The following is a 16,541-nucleotide window of genomic DNA, read 5'->3' as shown; positions in this document are numbered from 1 at the left end:
GACAGTTCAAATGTCATCTCCTCTGGGACATTTTCCCAAAGGGGAACTGCACTTCAATTGTACTCCAATGGCACCATGGCAGCCTGGCTCTTAGCCTGTGTCTGACAGAACTGTGGTTATAGATTGACCTGTCTGGCTCTCCCAGTAGACTGCAAATTCCTTGAAAACAGGTACAGAATTCCTCCCTCTGAACACGCCCTCTACCAAGCTAGGAGTGATGGTGCCTGGCACACACACTCAGTGACTATCTGCTGACTGAATGAGTGAATGAACGAGTGCCCAAAAAGTATCACTGATTCCAATGACACCTCAGTCAGGGGCTGTCAACCTGAAATCTGTAGCAGTGGCACCTGGGGCTTTTAAAAATCATGCCCCACCCTGGACCTACTGAACAGAAACTTCTGCCAGTGAAGCCAGTGTCAGGCTGAATCTCAGGTCTCTAGCTATAGGGTTCTGGGACAAAGACTGGCCCCAAGAAAGGCAGCGCCTGAAGGAACAGTGTGAACAAAGAGCCTCCATATGTGTTTCCATCAGGAGAAGAGCAGTGAATCCCTAGACCAGAGGCACCAGGACAGGGACTTGGGGCTGGGCTGCCCTGGCTGCCTCCCCCAGCCTTCCCGTGACCCACAAGTCAGTCCTCCAAGGTCATCTGGCTTGCTGGTCCACCTTCTGCACTTCCTCTTCCCTGCCCAGCTCTGTTGGCACCCTTCCTGGGCCAGGTGGCCTGAGCGCTCACAGGGCACACTCCTCTGCATTGAGCGGTGGCTGGCCTAAGGGGCAGTGTCCCAGTACCATGCCCCTGGCTCACAGGAGGCACCTGAGTGGAGTTCCCACTGTCAACTCCCAGCTGCCTTGGCTGAGTGGGCCCAGCACTGAAGCTTCTAGCTCCTTTGCCTAAATTTCACCTAATCCTGCTCTTCATGGTGTCTTTGGTGGATCATGGAGATAAGCGCTGCTTCTACCAGAGGAGATAAACTGGTTATTTCAGCTCAGGAGGAAATGGCCTCTGGGCAGGGGTAAACACTGTGTTCCAAAGCACCCACAGGATCCTGAGCCTTCTGAGAGGCCAGGGCCAGGACAAATCAATGCCAGGTGAGGCCAATGTCTGCTCTGAGGCCTCCTGGAGTCCCTGACATGGAAGGAAAGAGGCCCTCAGGGGTCTCTAGGGGAGGAAGACACAAGGGAAGAGGAGCCAAAGGGCCTTCTCACATGTACTGGGCTGGGCCAGAGCATTGATGCCTGATCGACCCCGAAAGGGAAGAAGAGGACCTGGAACCAGGTGAGAATCCCTGACCCCTAACACCTCCCCTCACACTGTCCCTTCTTCCTAGGACTGAGGCTTCCTCTTGTGTCAGGGCTTCCTCTCCACAGTGAGATGACAAAGTCCCCAGGATGGACAGGGTGGAAGTGCCTGAGCCACACCTCTAGAAATGATGAAGTGAGAAAGTATGCAGGAGGCAGGGAGGGCTGTTCAGCAGAAGCAAGGGCTGCACACGCAGGAGACGGGGCTGCAAGGAGAAAAGAGGGAGGGGTGGGCAAACCACACAGGGCTGCAGGACCACCTGGGACACCCTCACCCTGGAACAAGGACCCAGGCCCAGGAAGGAATAGTTTCCAGCAAGGCAGAGAAAAGGCTCAGCAGCAGCCAGAGAGCCAGGGCGGCGTCTCTCCATTAGCCAGGCCTCCAGACCCAGACACTCAGGACACTGACTCCCCTGGGCTGCAAGTGGCTGTCGTGACATCTGTTCCTCCTTCCAGGTAGGCCCATTCCCAGGACCTCCTCACCTGCCCAGCCTCCAGCTGTTCTCTTGCCCTCTTCCCACCCCAGGTTCCCTGCTGCTCTCCAGGTAAGGAGGAGTGGACTGGAGGGTGGCAGATGCTCCCGGACCAGGCTGCCTGCAGAGCTGTCTGTGTGCATCTGCCCCCGCATGTTGTGTCTGGCCAGGGGCACCGACTCCAGACTGGGATTAAAGACAGCACAACAGAAGGCAAATAAGACATTCTGTAATTACATGCCACCCAAAGGAAGCGCCTGCCCGCACAGGCTGGCCCTGTGGTGAGGACTCAGCCTCCCGGGCCAGCCCGCCTTCTACCGTCTTAACTGAGCTGATCCAACTGCGGAGCCTGTGCGGCTCGCCCCTCTGTGGCAAGAGGGCCCAAGCTAGGTGTCAAGTCACTGCTTTCCCTCATCATGGCTCTCGGCTTTTCCCCACACAACAGAAGAGCCAGAGCTGAGGAGCTTGTGGAAGACGGTCACACTTCCTGAAGGAGATTCAGACTGGGCTGGTAGGAAGCGGGCTGTCAGCCCTTCCAGCATGGAGTTAGGTCGGGTATTCCATGTGCTCAGGCACCCTGGGGAGACTGCAGTACGTTCCTCTTATATGAGAAATAAGAACCTAAGAACAGTCTAAGGTCTACTTTTCCTGCCTACTGGGGCCAAGAAGGGTAACGAAAAATCTGACCTGGCTGTAAATACCCAAAGGTTCCAAAAGTAACCCTGTTTCCCAGATGCTAAAAACTCCCACCCTGCCCCACTGCAGGCACCTCAGGAGATGTTCCTGGGGCCAAGAGCAAGGCCTCTATCCCAGAGGGACCAGGATAAGAGGAAACTGAAGCTTTTCAGGTAGAACCAGCCCCATCCCCACTGTTGTAAGTTCTCAGACTCGAATGTAGCATCAGAAAGAATAACTCAAGGTTGGGACTTCCTTCCAACAAGCCGGACTTGTTCTCTCTGTTCTGCTATCCAAGAGGGCTGTTGGCAAAGTGTGGGGATTTGGGGAAATCTTGGCCATGGAGGTGGGAGGGGGCGGTGTGAATCTGCCCACCAAATCACAGCCACAGGAATTGGCCACTGAGCAAAACTGACTATCAAGGTACAAAGCTGAGCATCAGACAATCTAACAAGCCTTCCAAGAGATGATACCCCTGTTTTCTCCTGCACCCACCTCAGCCAAGTGTCTTAGGTGGCACAGTCAGAAGCTCCCAGCCCCCAGCCCTGTCCTTGCAGAGGCCCTCCAAGGTCCTCTCGGCTCAGCAACTGTTTTTCTTCCTACTCCATCTGTTTCAGGAGCAACAGAATCAAGACTCCTAGGCTCAGGTGGGCAGGTTATAAATTTAGACCTTGACCTGAGGCCTTAACAAAGATAACCACCAGTTACAACTGGCTGTGGTCCCTTCTCTGGGTCCCCTGTCACAGCCTTCTTAGTGTAGGCAGGGAGGGAGCCCAAAGTTGGACTCCACCCAATGTCCAGATCACTGAGGCAGATCTGGCCAGTACTCTTGATTCTGAGTTCAGCCAGACACAGCTAGACTCACCTGCAGCTGGGAAAATCAGACAGAACAGAGGTGCTTCCTCCTCGTCTCACTCTTCCAGGCTCACCAGACCTTAATAACACTTTCACCCCTCTTCTACCCCACGTCCTGCAGCCACCAAGACCCAGGAAGGAATCATCCCTGTCCCGATGGCTCCTGACTCGGTAAGCCATGTAGTCCAGCCAAAAAGTCCCCTTCACTGGGCCCCAATAAGGGTTGGCATGCAGGCCCCACACTTCTATCACCCTGTGCATTGAGACCTGCTCCTAGCATCCCTTGGCAGAATGCCCCAGGGAGCTCGGGCCCCAGTCCTCCTCTGGCCGACTCAGGCACCTGACATGCTGGCATTCTGGCTCTCATGCCCATTCTCTTCCCAAGGTGCTGGTTACCCCATGCTCGTTCTAGCTTCCTCCCGCTCTGTATCTTTAGGACTCCTTTGGCAACCACTAACCCAGACTCCCTCTCTAAGCAGGGAACAGATTATCAGTGAGAGAAACGGAGAGCCAAGCTGGCAATACTCACTGTGCTATGCTTGCCCTGAAGGGGCATCCATAGCTCTGCCTGCTTAAAGAGCATGGGGCAGAGCGTTAGCTGCCCTCCAAGAAAGGGAGAGGCAGAACAGAGAGCAAGAAGAGGGCAAAGGGCTGGTGCAGGCGTGAGTGAGGAGCCGGTGCTGCAGAGAATCGGGCGCAGCAGAGCAGAGCAGAGCAGAGCAGACAGAGCTTCAATCTGCTGATTAATTCAGCCTATTTCCAGTCACCTTGCAGATTCAGGGAGGGAGGAGGAGGAGGAGGAGGTGGCAGCAGGCTGCAACAGCAGCCCTGGGAGGGAGGGAAAAAGAGAGGAAGGAGGGAGGGGAAAGGAGGGCCCAGAGAAGAAAGTTTGTCCGATGCTCTGCCAGCTGTCTGGGAGCTTGGCCTGTTCTTCAGAGGAGGCTCCTTCAGGGTATGCAGAGTAAAGATGTGCAGCCAGAGAGCAGACAGACAGAGGGCTGGACAGGCAGACAGGAGAAGCTGCCAAGGGCAACAGCTGGTATCCAGGAGAACCCTGGGGTATAAATACCAGCTTTCTTCCCAGATTACCTGTTCTCTGCCCCCAGGTCACTGGACAAGGTTAGGAGCTCCACTGTGAGAGCTCCCCAAATCAGTCAGATGCTTCCAGCAAGGTGCCAAGATAACAGCAGCTCTTCCACAGAGCTGCAGCGAAGAGGGAAGAGAATCTGTGCACTTCCTGCACAACGCTAGCACCTCCTGCACGAAGGGTGAGAACTGGCCATTGAGAGAGCAGCTACTGAGGAGGGCTGAGCAGAGGGCCAAGGAATTAGAAGACTCCAGCAGCAGGAGGCAGAGCTAGCTGAAAGGAGGAATTCCAACACCTTCCTACCAGCTAGCTAATTGATGGGGAGAAGAGCGGCACTGACACACCCAAGAGCTGCTAGGACCAGGGCTGCCTGGGTACCCCAGGCCCTCATCTCCTGGACAGAAGAGGATGCCAGTTACAGGGGCTCCACTTCAGCACTTCTCAGAGCATCAAGCAGGGCCTGAGAGAGTGGGAGCTCCAGAAACAGGGCTCTGGGAACAATGTTGATATAAAGGAAGCTCTGGGCACAGGCTCCCTGGGTGAAGGAGCAGCTGAGGCACTAGGAGAGGATGGGACACTTCTCTGCCATCCTTAGAATGGGGCTTCAATACCCCAGGGAGAGGAGACAGCTTAACAGGTCTCCTAGCTGGAGAGCAAGCTAGAGGCTGAGTGCGTTCCTCCAGGGCCCTGTCTCCTAGACGACACCATCTTGGGCTTCGGGGAGAGGAAGAGCTGCACAAGCTGACTTTTCCCCTCCCCCTTCCCTAACTAGCATGGCTCCCTGTGGGGGGAGAAGGGGGGGGGTTGCCAAACAGAGAACTGAATGGGGACAGAAGGAGGGGCTGGGCAGTTCAGAAGTTAAGGGCAGGAAGTTTCCATGTGGAGCAGGAAAGGAAGGCGGGTGGGGTCAGCTTCAGTGCCAGCCCCTGTGAGGACTATCAGCTGTAGCCAAGGAGAGAGAAAGACTCCTGTTCCCCTGTCCCTTGCTCCTGGAGACTGCTCAGGTGGGAACCACAGGGAAACAGATGCTCTCCCTTCTCTGGCAAGCCCTGGAGGGGACAACACAGGGGGCTACACCAGGTGCTGTGCAGCCCCAATGCAGCCTCTCCCTCTCTCCCTGCCACACTGCCCACCTCAGCAATGGGAAAGGGGGGGCCTGCATCGCAGAAGCAGAAGCCCAGGTCGTCACTGCTGCAGCACGTTCACCATGGGCTTAACGGAGAGACTGAGAACTGGTAGGTCTAAAAGGGGGGCAAGGTGCCAAAAATCATCCAGCAACTGCCAAACCGATCCTGGGCTGAGCCAGGCACCCACAGACCACCTGACCATCAACTGACCATGCCAGATCCTCCCAGTACTACCTATCCAAGATGCTTTGTGACTGTCTTGGGCTACGGATCATCTTTAAACTCCAGCATACAACTTGAAAGGTACTTGTGTAGGTAGAAACCCTGCTAGGTCCTGACTGAATCACTTGTGCTATTGATTACTCAATTAAACAATAGTCTCTGCAAGCCAGAGGCCACCTCCCCAGCTTTACCTAAGGCTTTACCAATCCAATGTCAGCATCCCATAGGCAAGGCTGCTGCTGCTGGTCTTGAGGGTTTCTATTCTTGGCTCATCTACAGAGAAAGATGACACGGAAATCCTCCAGGAAAAATAGCGCCTGCAGTTGCCCATCTGGGGCTCTCAAGGCTTCTCCCTCAGGCTTGAGGGCAAAGCTAGGCCCTCAATTTGTTTCCCCCGTACACTAGGCACTGGTGTTTCAACAATAAGCAGGAATCAGAGGACAATGCTGTCCTCTGGGGGCGTTGAGCCCCACCAGGAGGGTTGCCATATTACATGACATCAGTCTCCAGGGGCACTCCCTGGAACTGAGCAGTGCACAGCACCCACAGCAATACTGCACCCAAGATAGGAAGCAGGCCAGTGTAGCCATCCCTCAGTGCTGATCACTGCTGGTACAGACACCTGCAGGGCAGCCAGAGGTGGCTGCAAACAAGCTGAACCTTTGGCTCCTTTTTCAAGTCCACAAGCCTATTGCACAATTGGTCCAAAGGCACAGGAAGCCTGGAGCTGAAGAGGAAGCAGTCAGCCAGGTGCTGCCAGAAACCCAAGAAGTGAACCCACAGCTCCATCTCCAGACCACCCCAAGCTCTTAAGTTAACAAATATTTACTAAGCCCTTGACTTGCTACATGCCAGGCTCTGTGCTGGGACCCAGGGAAAGTGAGATATGGCAGAAGAAAGAGACTACACCCATAGAGTATAACGAGCACAATGGGAAAGGTACCATGAATACGGAAAGCAGGGAAGGGGACTTATGTGGAGAAGATGAGATTTCCACTGGGTCTTGAAGAAAGGGTAGGAGGGGCTGAAGTTGTGGCTCAGTGGTAGCTCACCTAGCACATGCGAATCCCTGGGTTCTGTCCTCAGCACCACATCAAAATAAGGAAATAAAATAAAGATGATATTGTGTCCAACTAAAAAATAAATAAATAAATATATATATATATATATATATATATATATATATATATATATAGAAAGAAAGAAAGAGTAGAAGGATTTTGCTAGGAAAAGGGACAAGGTCACTTCAGAAGGAACAGCCTCCATATGGTGTATATGTCCAAACTATGAAGCATTCAGCATAACTAGAGGTACAGTCAAGGCAAGGAATGACACTGGACCAACGGGCAGGCAGAATGTGGGTGCCTCGTACACACTAAAGATCTTAGTAGGTACCAGTTATCAGCACCATGTAGTTGGAGGGCAGTGAGCAGAGACAGAGAGGACGCCTACATTAGGAGGGTGTGCAGGAGCCAGGCAGGAGACTTGGACTTCCTCTGGGGCAGTCTTTGTCATAGGAAAAGAATATTCTGTTTGTTTATTTATTTTTTTTAAGAGAGAGAGAGAGAAACTCTAAATATTTATTTTTTAGTTTTCAGGGAACACAACATCTTCATTTTATTTGTATGTGGTGCTGAGGATCGAACCCAGCCCCCTGCGCATGCCAGGCCAGTGCGCCACCGCTTGAGCCACATCCCCAGCCCTGTGTGTTCATTTTTCACCTTGAGGTACTAAGAGTTGTACCCAGGGCTACAGACATGCTAGGCAAGTACTCTACCATTGAGCTACATCCCCAACCCTGGGAGAGGAATATTCTGATTGACAAATCTACCTCCAAATGGTACATCTGGAGGCTGGGCTGATCTTACAGACAGCCTGGACTGCCTGGCTGCTCCCTTTCCCCCCCTCTCATCCACCCCACCCCAGCTGATTAAGCAGCTTTGTTTGGAGTCTGATGGGGAGCTGGTCCCTAACCACAGACAGGGTGCCCAACAGTCCTCAACATGGCTCAGCAGGTTGGGGCATAGCCCTAGCAAAGAGCAAACAAACTAAATTATATACCTCTGGGCAAGAAGTGGAAAACTGGCCGGGGGCCAACCCAAATCAGAAGCCCCACCTCTGCACAGTTGTGTTAACTGGTCTGCCCTTCATTCTTCATCCTTCACAGCCAAGCATCTCAGAGGGGTCATGGTCATGTCTCTCAAGCCTCAGAGCCACACTCCTTCTCTTACTTTCAGTGTAAAGCCCCCAGATGAGAACCTCCCAGCAAACCCAGGTGGGGAGGCCAACAGAGGCACCCCAACAACAGCCACATGGCAACAGAGCAGGGCCCACCAAATGCTTCTCCTTCAGGTCCATGGGCCCAGGGTACTGCAGGCATGCCCAGATGAAGGCAGTCACACCCGGAAGGAAGACTCCTCCCCAGCATGGACAAACCCCAGCGCGTCTGCCCCAGTCACAGCATCTGGGGAAAAAGAAGAAAGAAATCAGGTTGCAGGACTAGATGACTACTGTGTTACACAACAGTCTCATCAAAGCCACAGGGTGGTACAGAGGAAAGTACTGGTCCCACTGTGCCAGGGCCCCATCAGCCCCATCCTACTATAGGACTGCTCTGAGCAGTTAGTTTGGGGCAATTTCCACTCTCTGAAGCCAGGAGAGAAGGACTCCAGAGAGAACTCCAATCCTCTTTTTCAGAGGCACACTGTGTTTGGTTCTGTGCATTCTCTGTTAATCAGACTTCCAGCAGACAGGAAAAGCTTTGGCTTATAAGCATTTTTCAAAATTAGGGTTAAGGTGAGCATTGGGGTCATCTGGAATCTAGAAACAACTCGAACAAGGAGGGAACAGCAGTGGACACCAGGAGCAGGCGCCTTCTCTTTCTACTTGCTGGGAAATGTGGGCCACACTTGCCAGCACACACATGCCCACAGGCCCCTGAGCCTCTCATGCAGGTGATGGCAGTGTCTGACAGGCACCCCAGCAGAGGTCCAAAAGGACAGGCAGGCCAATCTGACAACCAGTCTGGCAAAAGTTGACTAGTTATCTGGAAAATGAAGAATGGCCCCGGGGGTTAAGGGTGTGGCTCAGTGAAGAGCACTTAGCTTAGCCTGATTCAGGAGGCCTTGAGTTTAATGCCCAGCACCACACCAAAAAAGAAAAAAAAAAAAGAACAAGAAAAGAGAAAAGAAAAAAGATTAGCCTAACTTCTCCAGTCACCCAGTACCTGCCCCACACAAAGCTTGACCCTCACCCTTCCACTGAGCCACATCTCCATCCTGTTTCATTTTTTATCTTAAGACAGGTCTTGCTAAATTGTTGAGGCTGACCTTGAACCTGAAGTTCTCCTACCTCAGCCTCCTAAGTTGCTGGGATCACAGGAATGCCACCATGACTTTCAAGGCCTCAAATCAGGGCATGTTTGGGTGAAGAGTGATACTGAGAGATCTAGTTTGGTGCCAGGTGACTCCTCTTGGCAAAAGCACTAACCTGCTGACGAGGGCAGTTATTTCTGGGGCCTGCAGATAACTTCGGTAAGAGGAGCCAATCAGAAGCACAGGAGAACTGACCCATAAAAGAGCTGCGGGGAAACAAGGAAGCCGTGTCCAGAGGGCCAGCCAGGAGGCCCCATTTCTGCAGCCACCAACTCCACTCCAAAATCCCACCCAATTCCTCAGGCAGCATCAGTGCTGATGGAATCAGTGCTGATGTCATTGGCCGCTCTGCCAAGTTTCCCCCTACCCCTTCCTTTCAGCCAGGACTTTCAAAGCTGAGCCAGCCTATGGGGTCAGAGACAGAGAGTGACGCTGGAAGCTGCTCTGCGAGGCAGTGACATTTGGTCCCTGGCAGCCAACTGAAATGAGATCCTGAGAGGCCAAACCACTCCTCCCCAAGGCCACACTCTGATTCAGGCTGCCCAGGCCCTGTTTACAGTGATGGCTGAGGTCCCCATGACACTCCATCCCAGCAGGGCTGGATGAGGTAGTGGTCCCACAGGGAAAGACACCAGGAGCTAGATGGGGACTGTGCCTGTTAACTTCTTCCACCAACACTGCAGGAGAGAAATAACTCTGCAGCCAGCTGGGACCACGGCAGTACAGGGGGCAGCCAGGAACATGACCTTTTCCTAACAGTCTGTTTTCCCAGCATTCCATACATGAGGTTCTGGAAGAGACTGTTCTTCATGTCTGGACGTGAAACCAGGAGCAGTTCCCTTAAACGGCCAGATCCATTAGAGGCCACTGTGAAAAACAGCACAAGCTCGAAAGCCAAATATCCCAGAGTTCAAATCCCAGCTCTGACATGTATCAAATGACAGATGATCTTGAGCTTCTGTGTGCTTATTCTCAGAATGAAAATAACAATATGTATTTCACTAAGATGGCCTGAAAACTGTACAGTAGTATATGCAGGGGATCTACTATAATATTGGTAGATAGTAGGTACAAAAAAATTGGTACTGGCGATTGAACTCAGGGATGTTTTACCACTGTACCACATCCCCAGCCCTTCTTACCTTTTATTTTGAGATAGGGTCTCACTAATTTGCTGAGGCTGGCCTCAAACTTGAGACCCTCCTGTCTCACCCTCCAGAGTTATTAGAATTACAGGCGTGAGTCACCGGGCCAGACAGTACAACCATTTTGGAAAACAGTTTGGCAGTTTCTTAAAGTTAAGTGTTACACACACAGTTACTATGTGACACAGCAATGAAAACATTAGTCCTTGAATTATATGCAAATGTTGTTAGCAGTTTTATATGAAACAGCCCCAAACTGCAATCAGGCCAAATGTCCATTCACAGGGAAATGGATGAATAAACTGTGGCCTATCCATACAGTGGAACTCTACCTTGCAATGCAACAAAACAAAGTATAATCTAATATATAAAATTGTATAAATAAATCTCAAAAAGATTTGCTGAGGGGCTGGGGCTGGGGCTCAGTGGCAGAGCACTTGCCTAGCATGTGTGGGGCACTGGGTTCAATTCTTAGCACACATATAAATAAATAAAATAAAGGTTCATTAACAACTAAAAACTATTTTTTAAAAATTGCTGAGTGAAAGGAGTCAGACCCAAGAGTCCCTAGCATACAGTCCCACATACATGAACTTCAGAACAGACAAAACTGATCTACAGACAGATCAGGGGCCACTGGGAGCAGGGAGTGACTGCAGAGTGAGCAAGGACCTTTTGTTCAGTCTCTGGGTTGTGGATGGCATTTATATCTCTGTTTATTTGTCAAAATTTTTTGAACAATACGCTTAAATAGGTCCTTTACTTTTACTGTATGTGAATTTTGCTGCACAGAGATGATTTTTAAAAGGTAAGGAAGAACCTGGGATGGAACTAAAAAGCTCAACCAACTTCTAAAATGCCTAGCACACACAAGATTTGGGGGACCTAAGAGGGAAAGGAGACAACAAAGGAAGTAAATATGATCAGGCACCTACTGTGGGTAACAGTGTACTAGGGGCTACAGTTTGGACTTGCAGTGACCCTCAATGGTCCAACGTGTTAAAGGCTTGGTCACCAGCCTGTGGCGCTATTAAAAGGTGGCAGAACCTTTAGGAGGTGGGACCTAGTGGGAAGAAGTTGGTCACTGAGGCACACCCTTGAAGGGGATGTTGCAACCTTGGCTCCGGCCTCTCTCTTTGCTTCCCAGCTTGCCATGAAGTGAGCAGCCTCCTCCACCACATGCTTGTGCCATGATGTACTGTGCCACCAGAGCTAAGTGGCCAAGAGACTGTGGACTGAAACTGTGAGCAAAAAGAGACCTTTCTTCCTTTTAAACTGATTGTCTCAGGACCTCGTTGGAGCAACAGAAAACTAACATGAGGCAACTGTGTATGCATAAAGAAGTGTAAAGAGGGCTAGGGCTGTGTAGCTAAGTGGCAGAGCGCTTGTCTGAAATGTGTGAGGGACTGGGTTCAATCCTTAGCACCACATAAAAATAAATAAAATAAAGTCATTCTGTCCATCTACAAGTACAAATTTTTTTTAATTCATTTTTTTAAAAAAAAAGAAAAGGGGGTTCAGGTCGTGGCTCAGTGGTAGAGCACCTGCCTAGCATGTATGAGGCACTGGGTTCGATTCTCAGCACTGTATATAAATAAATGAATAAAATAAAGGTCCATCAACATCTAAAAAAATATTTTTAAAAAAAGTGGTGTAAGGAATGGTTCTGTTTTCAAAATATAAGACAGTCTTCAGAGAGATTTCAAATATGGCCTATTTGGGGCTGTTATAAAAAGGGAACTAAAACTCAAGTTGGCATAGAAATACTAAACAGGAATTACAAACAACCAGGGTACACTCAGAGGCGGGCCAGGGAGCCAGGGAAGTCCTCCCAGGCAAAGCCAGGTGGCGTTGAGCTTAGGAGGGTGAACTCTAAGCAAGAACTACAAGTCCCGACAGAGGTACTAAGGAAGAAAGATACAGAGCCTTTTGGAAAGATGGTGAGTGGATCTGTCTGATGAGAGCAGAAGGCCTGAGGAGGATGAGGGAAGAAATGTCAGACCACCCAGGTCAGGAATCAGAGGCCAACATGGAGAGAGCAAGAAGGCCAGGCCAAAGAGGCCCTCAAGGTCTCTGAGGAGGTCCCAGTGTTTAAAGAGGCTAGAGAGTAGATCAGAGGGAGAAGGGAAAGAAACAACGGGCAGAGTGTTAGAATAAAATTAGGATAATTCTGGTTTGGCTAAGGAGAGCAGCTAGGCAGAGGTGGCAATGGGAGCCATGAAAACAGAGCATGGATACTGCCTGCTGCCAAGCTCAGAACCAAAGTGAAAACAAAAAAGACAGGTGTGTGGGGGGGGGGGGGGTTGTGGCTTAGTGGAAAAGCCATGCCTAGCACATGTGAAGCACTGGGTTTGATCCTCAGCACCACATAAAAATAAATAAATAAAATAAAGGTACTGTGTCCATCTACAACTAAAAACAAGAAAAGAAAAGACAGGTGGGAGGTGGGATCCAGGGCTCTGGCAGAAGGTGAGGTGGGAGTAAGCTGTCCTTCTGATCCCTCCTATCCCTTCTAACACAATCTGCAGTAGCTGAGTTTGCACTCTAGCCTCACCCAACCCACCAGAACACAACTTGGTGGATTTGTACTCAACTGATTAGCCATGCCCCAAGGGAACGAACTGATACATCAATGCTAAGCTGGAGGGAGGTTTTTAAGAGCAAGCCTCCCAGTTCTATCCTTGGTGGCATTCTAGTCAATATTTTTATCAATGACTTGGGTGAGAAAACAGATGGTATGCTAATCAAATTCTTGGATAGCACAAACCTGGAAAGGGGATAAAAGTCAAGATCCAAGGAGATCCGAATGGTCTGAAATGATGAGCCAAACCCAACAGGTTCAATTTTACTGGGAAAAAATATTAAGCCCTAAGCCCAAGTTCAAAACCTACTGTGTAAAACTACCATTGATGTTAACACGATTTCAATATAAGTGAGCATGGTCACCCAGAGTTCATTTGCACTCAGGCTACAGTAACAGACTTACCATGTCCCTAGAAAGAGTTGGGTGAGTCTGGTTTCTGTAGGTAGAGCATAACTGGAATATTTTGTTCAGTTGGGCCTCACACATTTAAAGAACACTTACAAAACTGGAAGGCTTCCAGAGAGCCATCACCAGGTTGCAGAAACTCTGACATGCAACTCTGGAAGCTGACACAGCAGGATTGCAGGTTGGCGGCCAGTCTCAACGACTTAGTGAGGCCCTAATCAACTTAGTGAGACCCTGTCTCAAAATAAAAAGGGCTGGGGATGTGGTTAAGCACACCTGGGTTCAATCCCAATATCAAAATAAATAGATAAAAAAGGGCTAGGGATGTAGCTCAATGGTAGAATATCCCTGAGTTCAATACCCAATACCAAAAACATAAATTAAAAATAAAAAAAAAATTAAACCCAAACTGTGACATGAGAAATGGTGGAATAAAACTAAAGAGGCTCCCCACATCAAAGGTACACAGTGGGGAGGGCTAGACAGGTATGATGGCTGCAAATGGGAAGAAGAGCCAGGCTTGCTCTGGGAGGACCTGAAACACGGAGGAGGACGACAGGGAGGAGACTGTAAGAGGCAAATTGCTCAACATGAGCAATATGGCTTTTTACATAATTGGAACTGTATTAAAAAGTGGAATGGACTGCCCCATGAGGTATGAAGTTCCCTATCACTAAAGGGAAGCAAGCAGAGGCTGAGAAATTATGGAGATAATTAATACAACAGATTGATATTAGGAGAGAGATGACTTTTTATGATCTCTTCTAATCTTGAGACCATGGAAGCAAGAAATCCAGTGTCTTCTTATATAAAAAGAAGATCAAGTCCACTCATAATGAGACATTCAAATTCGATTTCCTTATGAGAACAAAGAGACTTTCACCACCTGCTTCAAGGCTATAAAGCCATGGTAATCAAGGCAGTGTGGTTTGGGATTGGCATTTGAGAGTCCAGAAATAGATCCAGACATATATAGACAATCGATTTCTGAGAAAAGTGCCAAGACAAATCAGTGGAGAAAGGAAAGTCTTTTCAACAAATGGTGCTGGAACAACTTAATATTCAGATGCAAAAAATAAAAAATAAAATAACTTGGAAATATGACTTTTACCATGTACAAAAATTAACTCAAAATGAATCACAGGCCTAAATGTAAACTATAAAACTTCTAGAAGAGAGAAGATAAAATCTTTATGACCTAAGGTTAGATTTCCTGGATTCAACAAAAGCATAAAACTGGGTAAATGGGAACTGAATGATTAGGGATAAAATTGGAGGAAAATTTTTACTGTTTATATTTTCATATCTTTAATTTTTTTTTGCCTTTTGATTTTCAAATCATGTGAATGTATAAAATGTATCCTTTTGCGGGGACAGGTACCAGGGATCTAACCCAGGACACTTTACCATTGAGCTACATCCCCCCGCCCTTTTGATATTTTATTTGGAGACAGGGTCTCACTAAATTGCTCAGGCTGGTTTTGAATTTACAATCCTCCTGCTTCAGCCTCCTAAGTAGTTGGGATTATAGGCAAGTACCACACACCTGGCTCAAATATATCTTTTAAAAGATCAGTAATTTCTCACTTCCTGGTATCTACTCAAAAGAAGTAAAAATTGGGATTGAAACAGATATTTATTCATCCATGTTCATCATTCACGACAGCAGAAAGTCAGAAGCAACCCAAGTATCCACCGACAGAAGAATGGATAAACAAAATTCATTACATCCCTACAATGGAATATAATTTGGTCCTAAAGAGGAAGTCCATTCTGATGCTTGCTACAACATGGATGAACCTCGAAGACTTCATAGTAAGTGAAATAAGTCAGGCACAAAAGCACAAAAACTGGGTGACTGCCCCACCCATTCTAGGTTTCTACAATATTCAAAGTCACTGAGACAGAAAGCAGAATTGTGGTAATCAGGGGGTACAGCAGGAGTGAACAGGGACATGGTGTTTAAAAGGGACATAGTTTCAGTTAGGGAAAATGAGAAAGTTCTGGAAATGGATGGTGGTGATGGTCACATAACAGTGCAAATGTACTTAATGCTACAGAACTATTCAACTTTATGCCCTTGTATATTTTACCACCACCACCACAAAAAAAAAAAAAAAAAAAAAAAAATCAGCAACTTCTGATTCTGACTTTGCGAGAGGCTCTGCCTTCTGTTATCTGGCAATGTGGCCTCTGGGGTTCCCTGTCTGCTTGAGGGAGGCTTTCACTCTTGGACTCTACCTTGAGTCTCTCTCTTTTCAGTGTTTCCCAGTAGTTTTCTGTTCACTTCCCCAGGAAGGAAAGCTAGTATCAAGAACGACTATTTCAAAAGGATCCTAAAATTATGAAAACTACGATCATATAATTACGCCAAAATTTCTAGTTTCCCAAATGCAACTCTCAGCCTTTCAGGCCTCTCCTTCCCTTGGGCACCCCTCACCCCAGCCTTAAGCAAGCAAGGGCTTGGGTGGAAATCTGGCCCTTATCCTACTAGCCATACCATGTGACCATAATGTTTACTACTGTCTCAGCAGCCCTAGGCAAAGCTGATTATTATACAAACCCCTGATCACCAAACCACACATTCTCACTGGCGGGTCTTTTCAGAAAAAAAAAATCCCTGTTTCAGTCATGGCCTAACCTTTCACCTGAGCTGCTGTAAACAAACCCTGGTCTGCTCGGAAATTGGAGTTTAAACAATATTTTTAAAGGAGTCAAGAGTAAGTTTTCATCAAGGAAAGACACCATGGAGAAAATAACACACAATAACAAGATAAAAACACTGACCTAGATTTACCAGTGGCTGCCAAGCCTGACCCGTAGCCTTCTCACTTGAACACCAGGAATGGACCTAGGCTGCCTTTCCAGCCTACACTGCTTTGGGAAGGGCACATACTTGACTCACCAGGTTGGGTTAAATAAAGTCTTGGGTGTAGGCAGTATTTACATTGCTTTTCCTCCCTTTCCCTATAGAAATTGTTTCCTAAGCCCAATTTAGGGAAAAAGCAGAGAGGAACCAAAGAATTGTGCCCTTGGTTGCTCATTAGTTCTACAGGAGTTAAGATTTCCAAAGGGCTGATTCTCCACACTAGGAGCTGGAACTCCCTAGCAACTTCTCAAAATAGAAATGTGAAGTGCTGTTTTCTTCCATTTCTCTGCCCAGCTCTGCCTCTCCTAGTCTAATTTTCTGAAGCTAGGTCAACACACATAAAAGAGGGGTGTGGTATGGGTAATCAAGGACAGTTAACCCTCCATTTTATGGTTATCCAGGGGATGGTTTGTACTTCAGTTC

General features: G+C 48.6%; 1 protein-coding gene across 7 annotated transcripts in view; it reads right to left on the bottom strand.

Annotated features, from left to right (window-relative positions):
* Positions 1 to 16,541, bottom strand: part of Tmem94 (transmembrane protein 94) — a 34,285-nt gene that overhangs the window by 14,314 nt on the left and 3,430 nt on the right. For 4 of the 7 annotated variants that reach the window (XM_026404801.2, XM_026404807.2, XM_026404803.2 and 1 more), the window contains exons 2-3: positions 9,231 to 9,321; positions 8,076 to 8,205 (exon numbers count right to left, since the gene is read on the bottom strand). In XM_026404801.2, coding sequence (XP_026260586.1) covers positions 8,076 to 8,099 — 24 coding nt within the window. In that variant the 5' untranslated portion in view covers positions 8,100 to 8,205; positions 9,231 to 9,321. Of the gene's footprint in view, positions 1 to 8,075; positions 8,206 to 9,092; positions 9,181 to 9,230; positions 9,322 to 9,482; positions 9,571 to 16,541 lie in introns of those variants that run through there. The other 3 variants (XM_026404802.2, XM_077800395.1, XM_026404804.2) reach the window with 3 other exon arrangements.

The sequence above is a fragment of the Urocitellus parryii genome, chromosome 7 (genome assembly GCF_045843805.1).
Source record: "Urocitellus parryii isolate mUroPar1 chromosome 7, mUroPar1.hap1, whole genome shotgun sequence".
NCBI classification, from domain to species: domain Eukaryota; kingdom Metazoa; phylum Chordata; class Mammalia; order Rodentia; family Sciuridae; genus Urocitellus; species Urocitellus parryii.
This window is presented reverse-complemented; position numbering and strand designations above follow the sequence as displayed.